Genomic DNA, 26,001 nt, shown 5'->3' with positions numbered 1-26,001 from the left:
CCTATCTGGAGTTATTTCTCCCTTCCCTACTCTTCCCCAATATTGCCATGAGAACCCTGTTGCCACCACCACTTTAACTCCCCATAATCTGGTTTCTCACCCACCAAGTTACTAAAGCTTTTCTAAAACCAGTAATGGTCCCTTAATCTTTCACTCCAACAGCCCCTTCCATCTTGTTCTTCAATGATCTCTCTGAATCTACCAACTGACGCTCTTTATTATCATATATTAAAAACACTCCTTGATTTCCACAAAACTACAGTGTTGCTTATATTTTAGCCTATCTGGTATCTCCAATTTTGTCTCTGTTGGTTCCTGATTTTCTATTCTTACCTGCTGAATGGGGTCCTACCACATAGCAGCGGGTTTCAACTTATTTCTGCTATGACAGGTAATGCTCACTGAAAGGAGAGCCTCCCTTCTTCCCCTGTTCTTGTTCCCTACTTGGGTCAAAGAACGGCTCATTGAATTGATCAGCTTCAAGGACTGTGCCTGGGTCATGTTTGTTACCAGATGAATCCTGCCCTTTCTGTCATCCCTATAAGCCTGCCTGGGGGCCAGGTCTGGCTCCCCAGACTCTCTCTTCCCTCATTCGGTAGATCAAGTTGATCTCTTGCACCCTCTATCACGGGCAGCTGGTAACTCACATCTCAACTTTTGGGTTTGGATTTAGGTAAAGAGTCTCGGGCCTAATCAAGTTTACCAGAGCTACACACTGGGGTATCAGGCTCATGCTAAGTTGATAATAAAACAGTATTTTAATTCTCACAGGCCATCATATCCACCAAAGCTCACTCAGAGGGGATTCTTTAAAACTAAGAAGGGGTCCAGACAGATAATGGTAGTAAAAAAAATTTTTTTAAGGACAAACATAAATAAATATCTTTAAAAAAAAAAATCACCGGAGTCTGTGAGGGCCTGAGCTGAGATCAGGCACTATTCTAGATGCTGGTAAGACAACGGTGAAGGAAAAGATGTAATCCCTGCACCCTGGAGCTTACCTTCCAGCAGGGAATGGGGCCACTCAGCTCCTCCAACACACTATACTCTGCTGCAGCTTTAAAGCCACCAGGGCAATAAATGTGACCTGAAGGACCTCCCTTGCTCCAATCTGTCCTGCTTGCAAATCCCTGAAATTCTTTTGGCAGAACTCAAAAATCTTTTCATGTTCAATAAATAACAAAGGGCTCAAAATGCTAAATACTTGGTTGAGGTAAACATGATGAAATCCATTCATACTAAAGTACATCAAATAATAATAACAATAACAACGACAGTAGTAATGTATATTGAGCACTCTGCTGTGCCAGGCTCTTTTCTTCACATTCCTTGCTTAACTGTCACAACGAACCTATAACAACAAAATAGTAGGTGCTATGACTAGTCCCATTTTACAGGTAAGGTGACTAAGGCACAGAGCGGGTAAATAACTGTGATGTCAAGTCATTATTAGAGCCAGAAGTCTGGCTCTAATAATGACTTGACATCACAGCCTTTCCCTTATTTTGTTTTTAAGCCAGGAAGGGGATCTGAGAGCAGGCAAAAAGTATAGGAAAAACAACTCGCCAACTGCAGAAAGGGACAGTCCAGCCTGGGAGTGACCACATGGAAGCCGAGAAGTTGTGAGCATGTGCACAGAGCTTAGCAGGGATAATGCTGCTAAGAGTCATCAACACTGCTTTGCTTGATGTATGGTTTGGAGACCGCGTCTGTGGTTCTTAGCGTAGGAGAACTATTTGTTGTTCTCAATACCATATCTGAAGAGAGCAAAGAAGAACAGGAAGATTCTGAGAGTAAAGCCCCTGGATGATGAGATGAGCGTGCGGACAGTACTAGTTTGGAGCAGAATAAATAATAACTTTGGCACAAGGCACACAACCAGAGTGTTGCTGTCCACGACACCCCCTTCAGTAGCTGGCCAGAACCCAGACAGGGATTCTCCAGCTTCCTAGGTCAGCGTGGGAGACTTGGGAGTGGCCCTAGTATTTAGGGTCAGCTTGTCGACCATTCCTGTCCACAAAGAAAAGTAATGTCCATGGTTAGGGCTCTGAAACTCCTCCTGCCACCCCTTCCTGGCGTAAGAGGCAAAACGGCAATTGCTCTACGATTTTACCTACTGTAGAAGCTATAAATTCATCCCTAAGTACATCCTGCAAAGACCCAAACTAAGCTTGCTGTATCAGAGCTTAGAGTTAGATGGCCTGCAGCTACCTTAAAACACAGCCATATGCTCCCTGATATTACAGGTTCTATTATGCAAGGCTCCTCCCCAATCCCAGAGGAGACCAAACGACATGCCATTGCTTGCTGTTGCTTCCTATCCACATTTTTAAATAACAGAATAAAAAGGAAAAAAAAAATCCAGCCACAATTGGCTCCAGTTGGTGTGAATAATGAGATGTGGTTGTCAGAATCCTGGAAAGCTGCCAGCATGGTCATTAGCTGGCCAGATACTGGGCCCACATATAAAAAGGGTAAGGAATACAACTTTAAATGAGGTCAATTTTAAGGAGACTTTAAATTTGGCATTTGGGTGTGAGATGAAACAATCTAGGAATTAAAATCCTCCTTGCATTAAGTGCTCTCCATAAGAAAGGATATAGGTTGTGATGAGATGGTGCTTCCTCAGTTTTGGGAATCAAGCTTTGCCCAGTTAAAACTGGCCCTTTTTTTGAAGTGTCTGATGGAAGAATCCTGGCTTTGACAAGTTGGCAGTAATCCTTGTGATCTATCTTACTGGGATATATATTGTCACTGCAAAAATAAAACATACTACAAAACTGGAGAGCAGATCCTGCCTGTGATCATTAGACAGACTGGACCAAGTGCCTCAAGCCTTTGATGCCCCTGACATATTATTTTCTGGATGGTGTCCAGCAACCCAGTGCAGAACAGCTTTTTCTCTACTGTATCCAGATGGCAAATGGAAGAGATCAAATTCAACAGTTTCAGAGCTAACCTTAATGGATGTGAAAGGCTGGCTTCTCTACCAGCTTTTCAGGGATCTACAATACAAAAAAGGCCTTTGAAAAAAGAGACAAATAATTGGCTTTTTTTTTTTTTCCTCTCTTCAAAACTAAACCGTGGATGTGGTAATCTGGTTTAAATCCATCTTCTGGTTGAAAAGGACAGCCAAATATCTGATCAGTTCTAATCACTGGCACTCTCATGACACTTTCTGTGAAGTTCAGATGGGTGTTGCTCTTAATATTCTAGACAGTTGTTTTTTGTTTTTTTTTTTACCTTTCAAGCAAATATTTTCAATCTTCCTCTATTTCCTTCAAACTTTAATTATATATATATATATATATATATACTTAAATGTTTAAGCAGCAGCATTTTATAGTAAGATTCACACACCCTCCACTAAAGGCTGAATTTCAGAATTGGCTATCGTGAGCCTTACACATTTGTGTTATTGTATAAGCATACACTAGAACCTCACTATGAAGCCATTTAAACACATAGGCATATGATATGACAGTCTACCTCCCTCTTCAGACAAGAAGAGACAAGAGATTTCACTTGCTGAAGTACCAGAAATACTTCATTATGAAACAATTTCACACAGAAGTCCTATGGTGTAGATCATAAGACCAGCTTTGTAATTAGTAAGTGGTAGAGGAGACAATCTGGAAGCAGGCTATGAAAGAAGAGAATAAGTTTACCTTCCATGAGTCAACAAAACAGATAGGTCAACTTAAAGTAGGAGTTCTTAACCTGGGTTCATGGCCTTGTAAAACTGTACACAAAGTTTTGAGAATCTATGTACATATTTTGCTAGGTAGAAGGTCCATATATATATATTTTTTTTGCTGTACGCGGCCCTCTCACTGTTGTGGCCTCTCCCGTTACGGAGCACAGGCTCCGGACGCGCAGGCCCAGCGGCCATGGCTCACCGGCCCTGCCGCTCCGCGGCATGTGGGATCTTCCCGGACCGGGGCACAAATCCGTGTCCCCTGCATCGGCAGGCGGATTCTCAACCACTTCGCCACCAGGGAAGCCCAGAAGGTCCATATTTTAATGAAAGGAAATAGTGACGCTCCCCCAAAAGCAGAAGAACTCTGAGGACAAGACTTAATGGAAACAAGATGAGGTACATTAACATATCTAAAGAAAGAATATGCCTCCTGGAGGGGTGGAAGCTTAGAAAAAGCAGTTCTTTTGGGAAAACTTTGGCCATGTGTTTTAAAGCGATGTCCAAGGGAAATGGTGCTATGACAACAGCCAGGAATATATTGCCCAAGGAGCATGTATGTTCCAAAATGGGGATGGAGCTTTGGGTTATCATAGCTTACTTACACTAGCCAATGAGGTGATCCAATGAACACCCTCCCACACCTTGTTCTGATTCCACACCCATCAAGCTACCTTATTTAATAATGTGGCTTCCCAATTAAATTTTCCTGCACGTAGAGAAATTAAATTTTCCTGCAAGTAATCAGTGAAGAAAAGTAGCTGGTACTCCTGATCATTCTATCTTCATATATGATACATGGTGTGCATGTATGCATCTGCAAGCACGTGTGTGTGCACATGTGCACATATGCACAGACGCATGTGAATTGGACTCCTACCTACCTGGCTACTACTATCTTGGCTGGTTATTCTCATCATCCCAATCTCTTAATGTTGAAATGCTCAAGGCTCAGTACTTGGACATCCTTTCTCTTTCCAAAAACACTGCCTAAATGATCACACCCAATCTCATAGCTTTAAGCAGTCTGAGGACTTACAAATTTATAACTCTATCTAGACATCTCTTGAGGTTTGGTCTCATACATCCAACTGCCTACCTGACTTCTCCACTTAAATGCTCACTAGGCATCTAAACTCCACACGTCTAAAACTCAACTCCTGCTCTTCCCTCCCACCCCCAAAGTCTTACTCCTCTTGCTGTCTTTACCATCTTTGTAAGTGGCAAATTCATTCTTCCAGTTGCTCTAGCCAAAAACCTTGGAATCAATCTTGACTCTTTCCTCCCATCCTACATCTAATCAGTAACAAAAAAAAAATCTCATTGGCTCTATATTCTTTAAAATAAATATCAAGAATGTGACCACTTCTCATCTTTGATGAAACCATCTTTACTACTCATCCTTGTCCAAGCCACCATCATCCCTTTCTCGGATCTTGTGCTAACGTCTAATTACAAGACGTTGCTTCTATTGTGTGCTTCTATTTTTAACATAACAGCCAGGGTGAAGTTTAAAAACTTGTGTCAGCCCACGTTCTTTCTCCAAACAAAGCCTTCCAATGGCTTTGCAACTCAATACTAGTAAAAGACAAAGTCTTTCCAGTTGCTTCTAAGATTCTATACAGTTGACTTCTCTACTTCCACCTTCCTATTAGCCATGTGACTCCATGTCCTACTACTATAATGGACAGCATAATGCAAAACCAACCTGAAGTTAGGACCCTGGCTCCTTTCCCTTTTTAACTATCTGCATTTTGTTGTCAGTGTGACAAGTTACTTAACATCTGTTTTACAGATCGTCATCTGTAAAATGGGGCCAACAATAGCGCTGCTTTATAAGGTTGTTCTGAGCATTATATGAGTTAATATGTACAAAGTAATCAGAAAAGTGTCCAACATAGTAAGTACTATATAGTATTCATAAAATAAGGAAAATGCTCATTTTTCTTAAGCCACACTGGTCTCCTTGCTGGTCTTCAAACATGCCAGGTAAGTCTCCCACCTCATGGCCTTTCCATTTTTGTTTCCTCTGCCTGGCACCATCTTCCCACAGATATCTACCTTGTATATGTTCTCACCACCTTCAGGTCTTTTCTCAGATCTCACCTTCTTAGAAACCTTTGCTGACTTCCCAATTTAAAACTGTAATACCCTGTGGCAGTTACCATCTCCTGCCCCTGCTTTAGTTTTCTCCATATCGGCTACTATCATCTAACATACTATATATTTTAATTACTTGTCTCTCTCTCCAGAATGTAAGATTTTGTCTGTGTTCTTCATTGGTCTATCTCCAACACTTAGCACATAGTAAGTGCTCAATATTTGTTAAGATATCAATATATGTACAATATTCATGACCTTATTACTTCCATGAATTAGAAATGAGGACATACTTCACCAGGTGACATATCCAAATAATATACTGAACGGAATCTTTTAATAGTTCAGGAAACCTTGGTACAAATGGTCCAAAATGTCTGACATGACGATATAAATGGGAGAAGAACAGATGTTTACACTTACTCAGCACTTTGTTGTATTCTCCCTACCTCCTAAATTGATTAAAGGCTTAGCAAGCTGGCTCTCTTTCTACCCTAACTTCCATCATCTGAAAGAGTTGAATTATCAGGGAGATTACCCATCCAATATTCTAGCATTCAAAACATTTGTTTGAACTCTTCAACCTCAACTACCTGGTCCCATGGTCACACCCTGGACCTTGTCATCACCCAGAATGCCTCTGTTTTTGAAATCATAAATGTCAATATTCTACTCAGTCTACGACCTTCCGCCGTTCAACTCTTTCATGCTTTTATTCCCACTATACTTGCTCTCCAAGCTCACTTAGAAATCAGAGCCTTTGATATTTCCATTCTCTCCTGGTGCAGCAGTCCCCATCTGATCTCTCTTCTTCCCTACCCAGCCTGGCCCCAAGGTCAATCACATGGACTATGCTCTCATTAGCAACCTCAACTCCCCTTGTCATAAATAATGTCCTGACAGCCATGAAAAAACTCCAGTCCTGGATCAAGGCTAGAAAGCTCATTCTTCACTTATATACTTTGGTAGCTGAGCACTTTAGGTGAAAAATCTTAAAACAATGCAGAATCTACCTATAAATTTAAGTTATAGTTCCTTAGGCCCTCAACTCTCAACACTGCTTATTGAACAATTTTTAAAAACTTATAGTACTCACAATGTGCCTGGTACTGTTCTAGACACTTATAAATATTAACTCATTTAATGCTTACAGTAATTCTGTGAGGTAGACACTATCATTGTCTCCGTTTTACAGATGAAGAAATTAAGGCACAGAAAGGTTACGTGACTTGCCAAGGCCATATTGCTAGCTAGTGGGGGAGCTTACTAGCTCCAAATCTGGCAGTCTGCCTACAGAGGTCAAGCTTTTAACTCATCTTACAGATGAAGAAAATGAGGTAGAGATGTTCAGTAACTTGCCCAATGACTTCCAGTAACCAAGTAGAAGAACCTGACTTTGAACCCAGGCAGTCTGACTTTAGTACCCATCTACTAAAGCACTAACTTACTCCATCATCTCAGGACTGAAGCCTCCTGAGAGAATTATATCCATCAGGTTGTAGAGTTCCTGAACTTCCCCTCCCATTCCCAGCAAACTCATCTAGACCCACAGCCATTTCTCCTAGTCTCAGAGTTGATCTGTCTCACCTAGTGTTCAATCATTTGCTCTGGATTGCATTTCTTTCCATCTCTTCCTGTATCTTCAGTCTCTCCATCTTCACTGGCTCCTATAGTCATGCTCAAGTCTGATCCATCCTAAAAGACCCTACCTCCAAAAACTTCTCTTGGTCAGGCCATTCTTTAAAGCTCCCTTCTCCCTCTCTGGGCACTTCCTTCTCATTCAGGCTCCTCAAACTTCCTCACCTCTCATCTCACCATCATTAATCTGCACCAATAACTCTTCTAAAGCTGTTGTTGTTGCTAATGTCATTAGTGATACACCAATTATAAACTCTAAGGGATAATTTTTAGTCTTTATCATACTATAGCACTATCTTTTTTTTGAATTTTTGAATTTTATTTTATTTTTTTATACAGCAGGTTATTAGTTATCCATTTTATACATATTAGTGTATATATGTCAATCCCAATCTCCCAATTCATCACCCCTCCCCCGCCGCCCGCCATAGCACTATCTTGCTCTTCATTTTCTCTTTGAAATTCTCTAGCCCTTTGATCCTTAGATCCACACTCTAATGATTCTTCTCTCGTCTCTCTCTTTGTTGGATTTTTCAACTCTGGTCTCTCTCTCAATTTGAGACTACAAAGGGTTAAAACTCCCTGATTTTTAAAAAATGTTCCCACTTTACAGGCTTTTCTTGATGATCTCTCTAAAGACATAAATTTAAGTGCTACTCAGCTGACAGTAATCCCCTCAGTGGTCTTGGCTTTGTTACTTTTTTTGGAAGAGCCACTCCTCTCTCTCCCCATACCTTCTAACATGTGGTCCACATGGAAGCTGGATGACCCTACCTCCACAGTCCGTGTAAAGGCAGGCATCTGACTCTCAGGAAGACAGGAGTCATGGAAGACTGACCAAAAGTCTGCTATTTAGACAGAAAAATAAGATGAAGGGATAAGCTGTGTCTCTATTTTGAGGCATAGATATGTTAATATATTCTCAATCAAAATTAAGGACACATGGTCTGCTAAAGAATTTCTGTTCCATTTTAGAATGTGAAAAACAATGTGGGAGATGTCATGTGGATGCTGAAACATTGGAATTTCCAAGACATTTTAAAGATTGATGGGTACAACTGGTTCTGGGTTTAACAAGATGTTTGGCCACTATAGTCACGGACTTATCAGGAAGATGCTGCAATCAAACCCCGTCTAACAGACATGACATTCTATAACCGTTCTATGATTAGGCTAGGTTGATTTCGGGTTTTATTAAACATGTAAATGATAAATTGGTAAGCAAGCATGACAATAAACTTTCCTTAACTACTAAAATGCCACTAGGCCACTTTAAAAGAAGAAAATGTAAGTTCTTTGTACTGTAGACATAAATTCTTCAATCATACTACTCTTCTCTTATCATGGTGCAAAGAAAAATGAAATAGCACTAGATGGGAAGCTTACAAATGGCCTGTCTATACAGTAGAACAGTGCAGTGAGACTTAGGGCTGTTTTCTATATCTCTGCAGAGCATACCAAAATCTATAGAGCAAAGGTCCTAGGCATGCCTTCACAGGTTGCTTTAAAGGGACTTAAAATGAACAACTAAGAAAAAAGGCAATGTTGCCACAATAAATGAGCCTTTTACTTCCTTCATGCGTTGAAAGCACACTCTGGATAAAGCACGATGTCGGTTGTTGTATAGATAATATGCACGACAGCCTCTTGAGGCAAAACTAAGGTCAAACTAAAAACTTCTCATCTTAATCCTCAGTCTACAAACTTTAGTATAATATATAGAGGTAGCAAACCCCAGTATAGTTAGATACACCTATGAAAAATACAATTAGGGCCAGAGTGACTGTAAAAGTCAGTTATAGCAACAAGTTGGAAATTCACAGCCTACTTGGCAAATTATTGAAATGAAACCAGTATTATCTCCCAGTCACTTATAAACATCTGGATACTTTAGGCAATAAGAAGATCACTTACTAACTGCAGCGAACATTGAAAATCTTCTGTATTTGAATACATAAAAATATACACAAAAGTGTGTGCTTTAAATTAACAATAGGCTAAATGCCAATGGTATGAACTTTCTCATGCCTTATTAGATTTATTTTTCACTGAATTCATTCACTCAATAGATACTTATTGACCTCTTTCTGTTACAGGAATTATTATGCCAAAGGTTTAAGTGATAACTCATTTTCTCTCACATTTCGTTATCATAGCCGGGGCTCAACAGGAAGAATTCTTCCTGTTCCGTCTTTCACAACTGGGGGTGGCCTCCAGGAACATTCCCCTGGTAAGGTCGGCCTGCTGAGTGGCAGCCTGAGGCTGCACCTGTGGAACAACGTGTGTATCATAAACTATTTCCTGCTGCAGTGTTCACAAAAGGTCTAAATAAAAAACAAAAAAACAAAACAAAACAAAAAAAACCCAGGCTCTCCATCTGTGCTAAAGCAAATGTCTATACACAGAGAAAATATAAGGCAGGATTTGTTAATTTCTATAAGAAAGGTACAAAGCCCTGTAAAATTTCAAAATGGGAGCAATCATTTCCAGCTTAAGAACAAAGTTTTCTGGAACCTATGAGTTTTGTTTTTGTTGTTTGCTTGTTTTTTATTTTAAAGAATGGTGGCATACAGACCAATTAGAATGGGAAGAAAGGTCTTTCCAAGAAGAGACAGTGACGTTAACAAAGAAGCAAAAGGAAACAGCTCTGAGCAAACTTGGAAATTCTCTTAACTCCAGGGCATAGGATCCATGTAGGACAGCAATGGCCTAGAGAGGTATTTTGGATCTGGGCTGTGGAAGGTCTTGAAGGTGGGGGCATAAGGAGTCTAAGCTTTATGAGAAGCCCCCAAAGGTTCTGAGCAAGGGAACAACATAATTAGCACACTGCTTTTGGGAGGTTCATCTGGTCAAACTGATTTTATTTTGCAGGTTGGGGGGAGGATAGTGTGGGCATGGGAGGAATCAAAAGTTATTAAGATTGATAAGGGTAGAGGAGAGAAAGGCTGCTGAGGAGAATTATATGTTATTGAAGAAATAATCGTCATCAAGCACAGAGGACTCACTAGGTGCTGTGCACTGGCCAAGGGCCTTTACACATATGGCAGAATCTCGAATCCACATTAAGTTCTTACCATGTGAGTATTACTATTAATACTGTACAGACAAGAAAGCATGTAGTGGAGCCAGGCCTGACTGATCCCAAAAGCCATGCCCCATCTGCTCTACCATACTTTCTCTTAGTAAGAAGTCAGTCAACTTTAAGATGACAAGTACAGGGCTTCCCGGGTGGCACAGTGGTTAAGAATCCACCTGCCAACGCAGGGGACATGGGTTCAAGCCCTGGTCTGGGAAGATCCCACATGCCGCAGAGCAATTTAGCCCACGCACCACAACTACTGAGCCCGCATGCCACAACTACTGAAGCCCGCGTGCCTAGATCTCATGCTCCACAACAAGTGAAGCCACCGCAATGAGAAGCCCGCGCACCGCAACGAACAGTAGCCCCCGCTCACCGCAACTAGCAAAAGCCCGCGCGCAGCAACGAAGACCCAACATAGCCAAAATAAATAAATAAATAAATAAAAAGACAAGTATGATGTTGATGTGACTGTTGATCCTCTAGACACTTGCTTCTCTGGTTTACTGAGTTTCACAGCTTGGTGGCATGAGGGTGTCTGGAAACAAGCCAGCCATGGGAGAAGCCAACGTTGCCTGCACAGAAGGACTTCCCTTCACAACAAAGATGGCCAGGTACCCAGTAACCACAGAGGGCCAACCTGGCTCTCTCCCCGGATTTGGCAAGGGCTCCACGTAGTCTGGTCCTTAACATCTCCCTCGGGACTCCACTTTCATGCTACACACTTACCCCCAGCCCAAGAGGCTCTTCTCTCTTCCAGCAAATTTATTAACTGGCTGCTCAGAACATTCTCCCCATGGGAGGACAGGAATTCAAATCAGGGATTTAAGTAAACAGCTCCATTTCCCTTCACAATTACATTCTGCTATTTTCCCAAAAGGGGCCCAAAGTAATATAGTAAGAGTGAGGCTGAATGAATATAAAATAGCATGGTCTATGCAAAGTTCATGGGAGTATAGGAAATGTTCATGAGAAGCCCTTTGTCTGGAGTATAAAATAAACTCAGTGTTCATTGTTGCTAATTGTAAAGGCTCAACGGCATCCCAATTAATGTAGTAATTGGTAATAATTCACTTTAACTCAATTAATTACAGACTCGTCTAAGACCTTTTGGAATGAGAATCTTTTAGAATAAAATTCTTACTTATCCCTTGTTGAAATGGCCCACAACACTAATTAATTTAATCTTTCCCATCTTCTCACTTTGCACCTCTGTTACTTTTGAAGAAAGTACTCTAGCTATAAATCCCAACTAGACCCTAGATAGTGGTCCCCTGGCCATCCGTAAGCTTCAGCACTCACCACCTTCCCTCTGCCTGCAAAGCGGTGCACAGGTTGACCTTTTAGCTATAGACTGTGTATAAATACAACTTCCTGCACGCACCTTGGGACTTATGTGTTAAAAGCCCTTATTTTACACAGGGTAATCCTAGTGGCAGTAGCCAAATAAAGACACGGAGATAAATTTACAAGGCAGCTTTGCTCCTTTCTCATAATTCATTGAGCCAAACAAGACTGTAGGAACAGCAACAACAAAGGATGATTTGTAATTTCTACTCTGCATGTCACCATGGCAAGATATATAAATGGCTTTCATGGAACAGATTTGAAAGTTTGCATGGCAGTTATCAGCATATTAACATGGGTAATTTGTTTCGGAATTTAACGTATTTTATTACACCTAATACACAGAGTTTGGAATCAGACTACCTGGGGTTACATCTCGGCTCTAATACTTGCTATGTGACCTTGGGTGAGTTATTTAACCTCTCAGTATCCTCATCTATAAAATGGGGCTAATATTTGTTTGTTTGTTTTTTTGGCAGTATGCGGGCCTCTCACTGTTGTGGCCTCTCCCGTTGCGGAGCACAGGCTCCGGACGCGCAGGCTCAGCGGCCATGGCTCACGGGCCCAGCCACTCCGCGGCATGTGGGATCCTCCCGGACCAGGGCACGAACCCGTGTCCCCTGCATCGGCAGGCGGACTCTCAACCCCTGCGCCACCAGGGAAGCCCAAAATGGGGCTAATATTAACACTCACCTCATTGGGCTGTTAGGATTAAATAAGCTAATGCATGTCAAGTGCTTCAAACCGTGCTTGGTACATGGTAAGCATCCTACAAATATGTGCTGGTACCATCTCCCCCTGTCATCATCGTATTTAGTAATAACTGAAATTATCACAGTCCTATCAGATCAGGGCCCAAAAATGAATTAAACATTAATTCAATTTTAGTACAAATAAGAAAATAATATCCACTGAACTAAAACTTTAAAGAATAGTGATATTTACTTATTTAGATTCATCATCACTATAAAACTGGTAAAAAAAAATGGGAAGATATAATGAAAACTTAATCAATGAGTAAAAATTTTAGATGGCTAAACAGTGAAACACTGTGTCCTCGGGATTAAATGAGAATATGTGAAGCATTCTGAAAACTACAAAGTATTGTATTAGAACAGAATATTATTATTAATGGAAATAATAGAGTCCACTTGAAAATGTTTTACAAGGTGAGATTTGTTATTTTATTTTATGTTTTTGAATGCCTTGATGAAAAATCTACAACTATTATCCCAAGAACCTTAAACAAGGTCATTTAGGGCTCCATCCATGATGGAGTTGCCTGGCACTATAGAGTCACAGCCAGAACACCAGGACAGGAATGTGGTGGAGAAACTGACATCTCTGTCTGTCCCCAGGTTGGTGTCCCAGCCTAGAGGGCAGGGAATGTAAAAGTGGAAGTTGTGAGAACCTCTGTTGGTTAGAAATCAGGGTAGCTCGACTGTGCTTTTGAAGAGACAAAAGGGCAATCAAAAAGGCAATTCTCCTAAATGCCCATCAGCAGAGGAACAGATAAAGAAGATATGGTACATACATACAATGGAATATTACTCAGACATAAAACGGAACGAAACTGTGCCATTTGCAGAGACATGGATGGATGCAGAGACTGTTATGCAGAGTGAAGTAAGTCAGAAAAAGAAAAACAAATGTCATATATTAACATATATATGTGGAATCTAGAAAAAATGGTACAGATGAACTTATTTGCAAAGCAGAAATAGAGACACAGATGTAGAGAACAAACGTATGTATACCATGGGGGGAAGGGGGGTGGGATGAATTGGGAGATTGGGATTGACATATATACACCACTATGTATAAAACAGATAACTGATGAGAACCTACTGTATAGCACAGGGAACTCTACTCAGTGCTCTTTGGTGACCTAAATGAGAAGGAAATCCAAAAAAGAGGGGATATATGTATATGTATAGCTGATTCACTTTGCTATACAGCAGAAACTAACACAGCATTATAAAGCAACTATACTCCAATAAAACAAAAACAAAATAAAACAAACAAAAAAGGCAGTTCGTAGCCAACCAGAAGTAGGTTCAACGCAAGGAAGGCTGAGTGCCAAGAAAAAAGAGAGTTGTAGACAAATTTTGATAAATGATTACAGGACCATTAGAAGTCAGGTGATGGGGTGGTACGAACCTAGGTATGACCTTGCTTTGTTCAGTAAGCAGGGAAGTTAAGAAAAAGTGTTAAGCCTTTGACTGGGAATAAAAGATAAGGTATTGCTAAGAAATGATATATAGAGAAAACTGTAAATGGCTGAGCAGAGTTAAATTCAGTCAAGCTGGAGTCGGTGTATCATCTCTGTGCCTATAAATTAACTCTGCCTCTAGTGTCTCACGTGGCCAGAGCAGCTTCTATCCTAAGCGAGTACATTTCTCCTGTGGAAATTCAGGAAGAAGGCTTAGGCCTCATGCTGCAGTCTCTAGAAGAGAAATTCCTGAACCCCTGATTGGTGGTGGTAAAACAGAGTCAAGAGCAGAACTGGAGTAAGTGCTCTCTGGGAGGAGACTTGAGGCCGGGTTCGTCACAATAGTGACGGAGTGGTCCATAGCATCATCTTTGTGCACAAACATCAGCGTATGTTGCAGAAGTAAGCTGTGTTTGGAATGAAAGAAAGAAGTTAGAAAGGAAGGAAGGAAGGAAAGAAAACTGATTGCTATTATCTCAAGTTCTCTCATAGCTTAAGATAAACGAAGAAAGGTTGCATTTTATTGATAAAATACATACATACCAAAGTAATTACTCCCAAACTACTCATTTACAGAGTAGCTCCTTAAAAATAATCCATCCATCATACGTGGTCCTAAGCCAACAAACTCACTACGATGTTAAGGAAGCTGAAGTATTTTTCAAACTTCATCTTAAGAAGGCCAACACTGTGCGGCACCATCTCAGTGGTCCCTGGTTGTATGTGGAGGGAAGGTGGTAGGCGGGGCTGGGAGGGGCCAAGCAAGCAGGGCTGTAGCTACTTTTCTATTCCTTAAATCAGAAAAGCTCTACTTTTATCTGTTTTATCTAAGAGGGATTCACATAAGATTTTATTTGATAAGAGACTACTACTGGTCGAGTGGGAAAAGCACAGGCAAGGCTGAGTGCGAATCCTGGCACTGCCATTTACTAGCTCTCTGACTTGGGAAAATTACCAGAATAATTTATAATTACTAAATAATCTCTCAGAGCCTTTGTTTCCTGTTTTATACAATGGATAGAATAATATTCACAGGATTTTTGTGAGAAGTAAATAAGATAAAGTGTGTATAGTACATAGCAAGAAGCCTTAGCACATAACAAGCCTTAGCTAAATGTTAGCTCCTTCTCGAAAGACACAGGGATATGCATGCATACAGGCTTAAATATACAAATATATATGTCCTATATATATGCGTAAGCCTCCGCGGACTGTTCTGTAACCTGCAGCCATGCAACAGGTATACTGAGAAAGGATCTGGGGGTCAGCAGCCTCACCCTCTTCATAATTTCCTGGCTGTGGCTGCCATAAGACTTGCTAGCATAAATGCTCAGCATTTATCGACTGTTCCTCCTCTATATTTTCAGCGGTTACCATCAGTAGTTTCCATCAGCTATGCAAAGAGATTTCCAAATTGAAATAATTATTGTTTTGAATGAGCTAAGTCAGTTCACAAGGAAAGATCAACCTAAAAAGCATTTTAAACAAATGGACTCATAGACTAAGCTTAAAAGGAGCTTTAGAGTGGATCCACGCAACAACCTTATTTAAGAAAAGCACAGAGAGATGAGGTAGCCTGATCAAACTGGCACAGTTAGCAACTAGTAAAATTCCCAGATGGCCATAGCAGCTCCTGATAGCCTTCCAGGCTGAGTAGCTCATGTTGCACGTTGGATGAACAATACAAGGCAGAGAAAAGCTAAGGGAAAGGTCACTGGGAACATTACCCCAGTTTAATGCAGTAAGATCACAGAAACCTATAATAACACATTATAATTGCAAAATATGGAGTGAAATGCCAACAGTAAATTTTCCCATCCTAATTCCATAATTAATTAGCTTTCACTTAACTAAAAGGTAAAATATGTTTTTACTTTTTTTCCATATGTTTAAAATAAGGTCTTTTACTTTTTTTCCGTATGTTTAAAATAGGCCTTAATACCTGCCTTAAAGCCTTGTTGTGAACAGTATCTCTGCTGGAGTATTCTTGCCAAAATCCATAACCTCAGTCTAATCATGAGAAAACATCAGACAAACCCAAATTGAGAGACATTCTATAAAATAATTGACCAATTCTCTTAAAAAAGGCCAAGGTCATGAAAGACTGAGGAATTGCCATAGATTGGAGGAGACGTGACAACTAAATGCAATATGGGATCCCAGATTTCATCATAAACCAGGAGGAGACTAGTGGAAAAACTGGTGAAATTTGAAATTGTCCCAAGTTAATTTCTTGGCTTTGATAATTGTATTATATTGTGCAAGAAGAAGCTGCTTGGTGAAGGGTATACAGGAATACTCTGTACTAATTTTGCAATTTTGTGTATCTCAAATTATTTTAAAATTAAAACAATGCTAAAAAAAAGAGAGCAATTTTTTAAAAAGCCTTGTTGTGAGAACTAAATACAAGATAAAAAATTTAATACATTGCCTATTTTTTTGCAGGCATAATTCCTTCATTGAATGGCTACATTTAGCGGCCATAAACAGTAGAAACAGTATGTTAATACTGGCCAAACCCAGGTTGGGGCAGCTAATAATGAAGTGTGTTGTCCAACTGTGATAAAAATGTGGACACTTTACACTGCACCTGAATGATTACAAATATTCTTGCAAAAGTCTTCTAATCGTCAATATTTCACTCTTTGCACAATACAATCATGAGTTAGTGCTTAAAGAAGTCTGGATTCTGTGTTTGGTCAATGATGACAGGCTTAAATTTACCTAACGCCATTATCGTTTAAACATAACATGTCAGATCTTCATTCCTCTGACTCTGTGACTACTCTCGTCTTGTCAGACCTCAGCGGTTTTCTGTGAGGTAACACCTGGCAAAATAAATCACTTTCATATAAATTGTAGACATCTCATAATGAGTATGCCTTGATACACTTTTATTTCTGTTTTCTCTTTAGTTTTTATTTTAAACTTGATTCTACATTTAGCCTTGAGGGGCAAAAGCCTGCTCTTGAGATAACTAAAGGTCCCCAATGCCAAGCTTATTACCCAAGATTTTGCTTTTTTAAGGAAACATGAAAACAACCTAGGAATTGCATTACTCTAGCAAAGTACTGCTGTGGCTCATACGCTTTTGCTTTTCACCTCAGGGAGTAACTGGTGCAGCCAAAACTAATAACAAGCAAATTGCTATTTGTTAGTTTTTGATAGAATCACTCATGTGATAAATATACATTTCTTTCCACCCCTGCAAAATAATTTTTGTTTTCTACAAAGGTTATGAGATATCATAAAAATGTCTAATGCATCTGGTTTAAGGATCCAATTCTTCCTTCACATATTTCTGCATCTGTTCACAAAATCTCTTTGACTTCAAAGGAAGCTTTTCAAGAGAAAAAGAAGATACATACAGGAAAAATGGCCATAAATTTTTAGTTTTCCAAAGCCATTTTAATAACTTTTCTAAGGCCATTTTAATAATAGCACTGTGGGAAAGTAAATATCTCTCTCAGAGAGCTACAATATCACAGATGATATAATGACTATACATTTATCTGAAGATTTATGTTTTAGAACTTTATTCTGGGTCTGAAAGTGATATATCTTCAACTTAGAACATGTGAAAAATACAGCAAGCTTAAAGAAGAAAACTTAAATCACTTTTAATCCACTATTTAGGAAAACCAAAGAGAAACAAAAAATGTTAAGAATAGTTGTTTCCTTCCAGTCTTTTTTTCTCTTGTACATATAGTTATATAAATATTTATTTGCAAATATAATATTATAGTTACACTATGAATGCAATTTTATATCTTTTCTCAATTGGTCTTTCAAAAGACTGCACTAGTCTTTCAAACCATCATTTTTAATGACTGAAAATTATAGGGGGTGGGGGAGGGATAAATTAGGAGTTTGGGATTGCAGATACGAACTACTATATATAAAATAGATAAACAACAGGGTCCTATTGTGTAACACACGGCACTATACTCAATATTTTGCAATAATCTATAAGGGAAAAGAACATGAAAATAATATATATACATATATAACTGAATCACTTTGCTGTACACCAGAAACTAACACAACATTGTAAATCAACTATACTTCAATAAAAAGAAAATTTTAATTTATATGTAGAACTATGCTTTAAGAAGTGCTCTTGCTTACATTTAATTCATATTCTACTCAAAGCTAAATTAAAGGTTTTGAAACACTAATCTGTTCTGGAAATTCTACAACTTGATACCATCTAGATTAACAGTTGATTAAGATAACTGTATTCATAAATGCCACTGAAACAACAGTAGAGATTTAAGAATTCTATTCTTTAGCATTTATAATGATTTAATGCCCTAAACTTCCTAGGACAAGCATTAGTGGGCTGTAGTTTGTTTTTCTTTTCTTTTTGATTCTCTACTTCTTATGACATCCTCAACTCTTGAGTTTGTTACAAGAGGAAGTTTGGGTCTAAGACTTAGTTACTTTGTGTGTGGGGGGGACTCAAGACAGAGGGGATATATATATATATATATATATATATATATATATATATATATATATATATATATACACACATAGAGTTGATTCACTTTGTTCTACAGCAGAAACTAACACAACATTGTAAAGCAATTATACTCCAATTAAAAAAAAATAAGGCTTCCCTGGTGTCGCAGTGGTTGAGAGTCCACCTGCTGATGCAGGGGACATGGGTTCGTGCCCCGGTCCGGGAGGATCCCACATGCCGCGGAGCGGCTAGGCCTGTGAACCATGGCTGCTGGGCCTGCGTGTCCGGAGCCTGTGCTCCACAACGGGAGAGGCCACAGCAGTGAGAGGCCCGCGTACCGCAAAAAAAAAATAAATAAAAAAATAAGACTTAGTTACTCTGAATCCACAGGTTCTAATATGCTACTATTAGCCATAAATGTAATAACCAATTCTGGTTCTGTAGAATCCAACCTCAAACTTCAAAGAGAGGAGTATTTGATGTATTTATCTAATTTTGAATCAATTTTTACCTAACAATGCTGCCTGAAATTTCAAACAACAGTTAAATAGTTGTTTTGACAAATAACTTTCCAGCGTAATATCCTCTATCCTTACAAGAATCTTGTGAGGCCCATATCAGTGAAGGACACTTAGGTACATAAAGTTAAGTAATTTATGGGATGATTAAAATAACAAGTTGAACTTAAATCTTGTTTTTCATAATTAATCTCACTGCTTTACTTTGGCTTCACAATCATGAAGCCATAGATTTTCCAAAGCTTGAAGGAACACTGTCAATCAGTCCAACCCATTTTGCTAAAGAAAATAAGTCCAGCGAGATTAAATGACTTGTCATGCCACACAGCTAGCAAGTGGCAGACAAATCCCTGGACTTTTAGTTTCCTAACTTTCAGTCTAGTGCTCTAATACACCAGTTACCATATAAAATCCAGGACATCACCTAATAGTCACAGAATCCCTAAGATCTCCCTAGTTCCCAAGAGCTATCTCCCAAGAGATGTATGGCAAAGTGCCTACCACTGAGATTGCACTTGCAAGACGTTTAGTAAATGTCTGGGTGAAGTAAAAATCTGAATAAGTGAAAGAGTGTATATATATATACATATATATATATTATATATAATATATATTATATAATATTATATATATTATATATATATAAACAAATATATATATATTTGTTTTGTTTGTTTTTCCCTTTTGCTATGAGGGTAAAATTCTAAATACTGACGGGACGGGTTAAAGGCCGTGTCCATGCTCTCAACACTACAGAGTAATGGTAACAGGAGTGCTGCCAGGACAGGACGACGCCTTTGGCAGCTTGCTGAAATTCTTTCATAGAACCTTCTAGATACAGGTCTACTTCGCGGTAATGAGGAGAAATCAGAGTGGAAGATGCACTGACACTTGCTCAAGTACCGCACTGCCTGAGGGAGGACGTCAAGAGGGTGCACCTACTTAAACAGGTCGATTCCTAACGAGACATCTTCTCTAATTTCTCCGCTGGACCCTTGGCTTGCTATTAGGGAAAGGAGAGTAAAAGCAGCAACGGGATCAAGACAAGGTGTGCAGTGCCGGAGGGACGGAACCTCTGGTATCGTATAACTTCACACACTGCTGGGCTCCCCGCGTTGCCGGGCAAGAGCGGAGGTGCGGCGCTCTCAGGGTGCTCAGAGGGGGAGGGGCTGAGACTAAGTGGGTAAGCGGCGGCGCGTTCCTCCCACCAGGGGCGCATTACGTCACCGCGAATCCTTGCAACGTCGCCACGCTCCGAGTAGGAAGGCAGTCTTAGGCAAATCGACCTTAGGAGCCGAAGGGTTTGGTAGTCTCCAGAGGAAACGGGAAGGGAGAAGCAAACGGAGGGAGGAAAGCGGGATGAGAAGGACCTAGCGGGATGGGAAACTAGTGGAAGAAGGGCCAGCTTCGGTTACCTGGGGAGCGGGAGCAGCTTCGGGTCCTTGATGAAGTGCCCGGATGAAGTTCCAGCACTCACGCGCCTTCCGCATTGAGTGCAGCGCCATCTTGAGAAGGGCGGAGCCGTCTAGTCTTGAGTGACATCTGCTCAGAGAGGACGTCCCAGATTCGCAGCGGTTTTGCTTGTTGCGCATGCGCACTTGCCCTCGGGGGGGCGGGCCTTTGTGCCAGTGCCTGGGGGCGTCCGGTCTTCGCCGCGCGGGTCGCAGGGTCAGGAACTGGGTGGGGCTTGGCTTTAGTATTTGCCCTGGAGACCTAATATTTGCGCAGGTTTCGGAAGGGACAGTCTCCTACGAGGATATTAGTAGCAGTGTCTTTTAAACTGGAAGAAAGTCAAGTGAGTTGCCTTTCGTATCCTGGCCGTCCTGAGGCAAGCTTTTAAGAAGTTTCTCTAGGAGTGGGACCTCCCCAATCCTGTTAGAGGGCAGTAAGTGGTCTTTTGAGACCTATGTGGCCTCTTTAATGCATTCTATCTGCAAACGTTTGTTGAACCCTGCCATCTGCTAGGTACTGAAGGTGCAAAGAAAGGTATATCTTGCCTTCAAGTTGTGCACGGGCTAATGGGATAGCAGATAAATAAATGATGCACTGTTTGAGGTGTTAAAAGAAGCAAATGCCGAGACTGGGGAGGTGGGGTGGTTGTGACTGTGGTGCTTCAGCCTGGTCCAAGGAAGGCTTCAGAAAGAAGATGACACTTGATAGAAGAAACTGTTAAGAGTTTTGCCTTAAATTATGAGAAGAGTTAACATGGTACTCCTACTTCTGTTAGTGCACCCAAAAATCTATCAGTAAAAATATAATTGGGAGAGATTCGTCAGAATTCCTTTATGTGTTTTGTTGTATTTATTCATTAGGAAGAGGTAGGAGATAAATGCAGTAAGGATGCTGTTACTCTTAATGGAATTGAAATCTAACAAGGTAAGACAAAACTTATCAATTTATCAATTAAAAACATACAGTAAAAATCTCTTAAGAGTGGCACATAGTACTGGTGAAGTTCAAGCATAAGTGATGTAATACAGAAATAAGCAGGGAAGGAATTGTAGGAATGAGGACAAAACTAAGGATAAAACTAAGGAAATCAAATGCCATTCTTCAACAAAACTAATCAGTTTGGTTTTGTCTCTTTTAAATTTGAGGTGCTTGTAGTACTTCCAAATATGACACTAATTAGATAAGTCTGGACCTCAGGAGAGAGGTCTGAGCTACAAAACAGATGGTAACTGAATCCAAGGAAATCTTTTGAGACTACAAGGTACAGTTTGTGGAATAAAAGTAGTCGGATGATGGAAATTGAAAGGAGTAGCCAAATAATGTTTAAAAGCCCCCAAAATGAGGTATTACTGAAATCCAGGAAAGAGACCCTGCCAGTGGAAGTGATGATTGATCTTTATAAAGATACAAGGTATCTCTTGTAAACATGCAGTTTTATAAATGCCTAAATGTTTTGCACTCATATATACAGCAAAGCATTAAAATACAGTTTTTTACAGATATATTAATTAGATTTGATGACCCTAGGAATTAGCAAGATTAGACTTCTGACATCCTCAGCCACCTGGATTATAAGATAAAGCCTAGCAATGATATGAGGGTTTTGACAGAAAGCTGTCACAGGGCCTGCGCACTTTATTTACTCAAGCAGTAAGTTTAGTCTTTTATCTCCGAAGACTCACATACATGACTGATAATATTTTCATGGGAGATATTTCCAAGACACTCCCATTGAAGAATGTATATCAGGACAGCTGTGTGTAATCACTTCAATATCTATATTTTTTAAAGTAAGTTATTTTCACAGGGAACTACTGTATAGCACAGGGAACTATACTCAATATTTTTAAATAACCTGTAAGGGAAAAAATCTGAAAAAGTGTGTATATATATATATGTATAACACTGAATCACTTTGCTGCACACCTGGAACTAACACAACATTGTAAATCAGCTGTACTTCAAAAAAAAAAGTTATTTTCAAACTTAGAATAAATTGTGTTTCCCACCACAGTGGTGACCTGGTGACTCTTGTCACTCAGCCAGCATGATGATTTCTTTTGCGTTTCTTACATTTCCCTAGCACCTAGTACAGTACCTTGCACAAAGTAGGCACATCTTTTAAATCTAAATTTTATTTTGACAAAGTAAGCAATTAATTGACAGGTTGGTATGCTTTTAGCCAGAAGGGACAGCTGACAGCAGAAAAGACACTAGACCTATTAAAAGCAAGCTAGTTTTGTCTGCTTTTGCACTTTTTTACAATGGCGGTCTGAAACCTTTTGGTGTTGGCAAAAGTATCACGAAAAAGCTCACCATCATCTAAGCTCACCATCTTCTGCTCTTCTAAGAAGTGCAGTATATTCAGCATATTTTAATGAGTATTGTAAATGTTAATCCTGAATCTTCAGGAAAAGATGTTCTTCAGTGTACCTTTTAAAGAAAAAATTTGTAACTTTTGAGAAGTTTCCATATAAAATGGTTAACATTTTAAAGGTTTGTATAATGCAGGGTTAGTTTGATTACATGGGAAGTTCACTTATGGAATATTTCATTGTCCAACATTGTTGTTTAAATGAAGCACCACTGTATTTATTGGCAATATTTTACCATGGCTCTCATTTGGTAAGCCAAAGAGCTTTAGTAAAATGAGATGTAAATGTTGTATTGAAAGCAGACTTTAGATATACTTAAAATTAAAACCTTTTATTTTCGTATACTTGTAGCATGCACTGTATGTCTACATATGTTCATGCTTAGAATTTTGAACACTTGTTTAAAATTTGATTTCTCATCAACAGTTTTATTTTATAGTAAGTTCTAGTAATTTTGCTCTTTCCTTAACATTCCCTGAAAATCCCATCTTACTTGAAACAATAGATTAAAACCAGACTGGCAGTTGGGGAACGCTTTCTATTGCAACCATGTGTGTCAGAAGAAAGGATTAGGTTTCCTTGACCAAGAACATCAAGGGGAACCTCCACCTCTGCAGACACACCTCTGTTCCTCAGTAATGGAGAGTTTATATCTAGTTAGATTTAAATGGGATAAGGAAAGAGTTTAAATCCACTCTTAGCTCTGGTAGTATAATCAGCCCTCCAGTCTCAAAGTATCCAATTTTGTTTCTCTAATTTAATTCTAAGTGTCAGGTTGGTATTAGATGCTGATCAAGGTAATGGAGAGTTACCCTACACATTTATTCACTTAAAGAAGAATTTTGCAGAATGCAAAGACTAGATGGCATCTATGTTCAAAACTTACTTGAAGCACAATCCATTCACCTCTGACCTTTCATTTATATTGAATATGTTTTTCAAATACAGAGGGAGAGATTCCACAATGAAGGCAAACCTTTTGCTTCATAATCTGGGGTACAGCCACAGTTCTCTGGCCATACTGTCTTATGCTGGACTCATTGTGACCTAAATCACACTGAGGCAGAGTCTCCCTTAGAGTGAGATAGTTTCCAAGAGTCACTAAAATACATGGGAAACAAAAATAATGATTTGGAGATTGTTCTTTTACACCTTTGGCTTAATTCTAGTTCTACCCCTCATTTTATATTTGATGAAACGGGTCCAGAGATATTAAGTACCTTAATGAAAAATCACACAACAAATAAGAGCAGGAATAGGAAGGACTTTGATCTCCAGATGAGTGCTCTCCTTTAAGTGACACCACGGTAAAGCTGGAGGAGCTAAGGCTGGGGCTGGTCCAAGCAAGGAACAGTTTGACCTGAGGGCACATCCTTGTCATGCTTCAAAGTCAGAGCAACTAAATGGCTGAGTTTTAAAGGGTTGATGCTCTCATCTCTCCACCCCTGACATTAAAAGATGCTGTTTTTCCCTAGTAATTTTTGGGGAAGCGCAAATTGTAGCATCTTCTTTGTATGAGGGTAGTAATCAGGAGGCTTATCTGGTCTTTGGGAAGGCTGCTTTGGTGCTTGAAGGGTGGCATTACTATCACTTTTTTCCTGGAAGGTAAAAAAATAAAATCAAGGGAGAGGCTGGGTGATGTGGATAGCAAAGTAGAATTTTTCTCGGAGTAAGAAAACTTAAATTAAGGGCCAATGCCATAGTCTTTTCTAGATTCGCCTTCTTACCTTAAGGACTCTTTCCTACTCCACAACAATGAAGACATTTTGATCAGGGTTGGGAGAAGGTGGTGAGGATGGGGAGAGCCAGAGCAGACATAAGTGAATAATTTACAGTTGTTGATCTTCAGACAACTGACTCCATTACTTGTAGAATCCTTCGTGTGCAGTACCAGGAAGAAGACTGATTATATGGGGGTGTTGCAGGCCCTGTGATTCCTGTTCATTTTTCATGTTTTCTCTCCATACTCTTTTTCAAACTGCTTTTCAACATTAGAATACAGATCTTAAAAGAAGACAGAGAATTGCTGCCTTATTTAAGTATGGATCTAGAATGGAGAGCATAATTTTGGAGGAATGTAAGAGGTTTTTTTCAATGTCCCCATCCCCACTGTCCACCCACAGTCTTAGGACATATGTTCCATGGAGGAAATGGAGCTTAGCAATGAGCAAATTAAAGTTTTGAAGGAACATCTTACTTTGTTATCTCTCTTTGCATGCCATATCTTTTCCAGGTGGTATGGCCCTAAAGACAAGATCCATATGTTATCTGCACACTCATGCTATTTTTAAATTACCACCCTTTGCTCTCAGCTACTTCAAAACTAGGGTGAGTAGGCTTCCCTCTTCTGGATTTATGTTTTACAAAAAGAACTATAGCAAGGTCTCCAAAAAGCTTCCTGGAGTGTCTTTAGATAAGCTGTTTTCTATTTCGTCTATGTAATCAAACTACATCAGATTCCTGCCCACTCTGTACCTGTCTGGTGTGATTCTAGGATCCTAGCTGTGACCACTGAAAGTCAGACATAATCCTTAGGTCTTGATCTTTCTAAAAACAACACCAAAAGATAGCTTAATCTCTCTAAAAACAGGGAGGGTGTTACCCTCACTGTCTCTGTCAAATCCCATCTCTAACCAGTTAGATTCTCTTGGACTTTCCAAAACTCAACTGACAGTTGCAATCAGTGATTTTTTTTTTCACTTTTTGTCCTTAATAAGTAGAAACGAGCATGAATTTGGAGAAAATTTGTATGGTGGTTCCATTCCTGATCTCAGTGAACCGTTTAATCTTCATATGCCTCTTTTCCTTGTGTAAAATGAGTAAAAAGTAGGAGGGCTAAATGACATAAATTGTAACTCTTGTGATTCTAGAAACTAGTTTTTGTCCCAGAATCTAACTGTCCCAAATCAGACTCATTTAGAAGTGTAGAGATGGGTATTAGAGTCAGGATCCATATTTCAAGCATATGCCCTGACCCGTGTCCCTGGCAGATACTGACATACAGATATTGAGAACAGGCCTCACAAGTTTTTCAAGACTGCCCCAGGCAGCTACTCTCAACCGAATAAAATTGGGCCTACTTGTCATCCTGGCACGGCAGGGTTAGGTTTACGAAAAA

The 26,001-nt window shown here is 39.7% G+C and overlaps 1 protein-coding gene across 3 annotated transcripts in view; it reads right to left on the bottom strand.

The window, feature by feature from the left end:
• WARS2 (tryptophanyl tRNA synthetase 2, mitochondrial) overlaps window positions 1-20,574 on the bottom strand; it is an 87,920-nt gene extending 67,346 nt beyond the window's left edge. For all 3 annotated transcript variants that reach the window (XR_014298055.1, XM_082675579.1, XM_082675580.1), the window contains exon 1: window positions 20,472-20,574. Coding sequence is in view for 2 of the 3 variants with exons in the window: in XM_082675579.1 (XP_082531705.1) it covers window positions 20,472-20,561 (90 nt within the window). In the remaining variant the exon portion in view is untranslated. The remainder of the gene's footprint in view (window positions 1-20,471) is intronic.
• Between the last annotated feature and the right edge of the window lie 5,427 nt (window positions 20,575-26,001).

Source organism: Grampus griseus (genome assembly GCF_964374135.1).
Source record: "Grampus griseus genome assembly, chromosome: 1".
NCBI lineage: Eukaryota > Metazoa > Chordata > Mammalia > Artiodactyla > Delphinidae > Grampus > Grampus griseus.
Note: the sequence above shows the minus strand (reverse complement) of the source record. Positions and strands in the feature narration are given on the sequence as shown.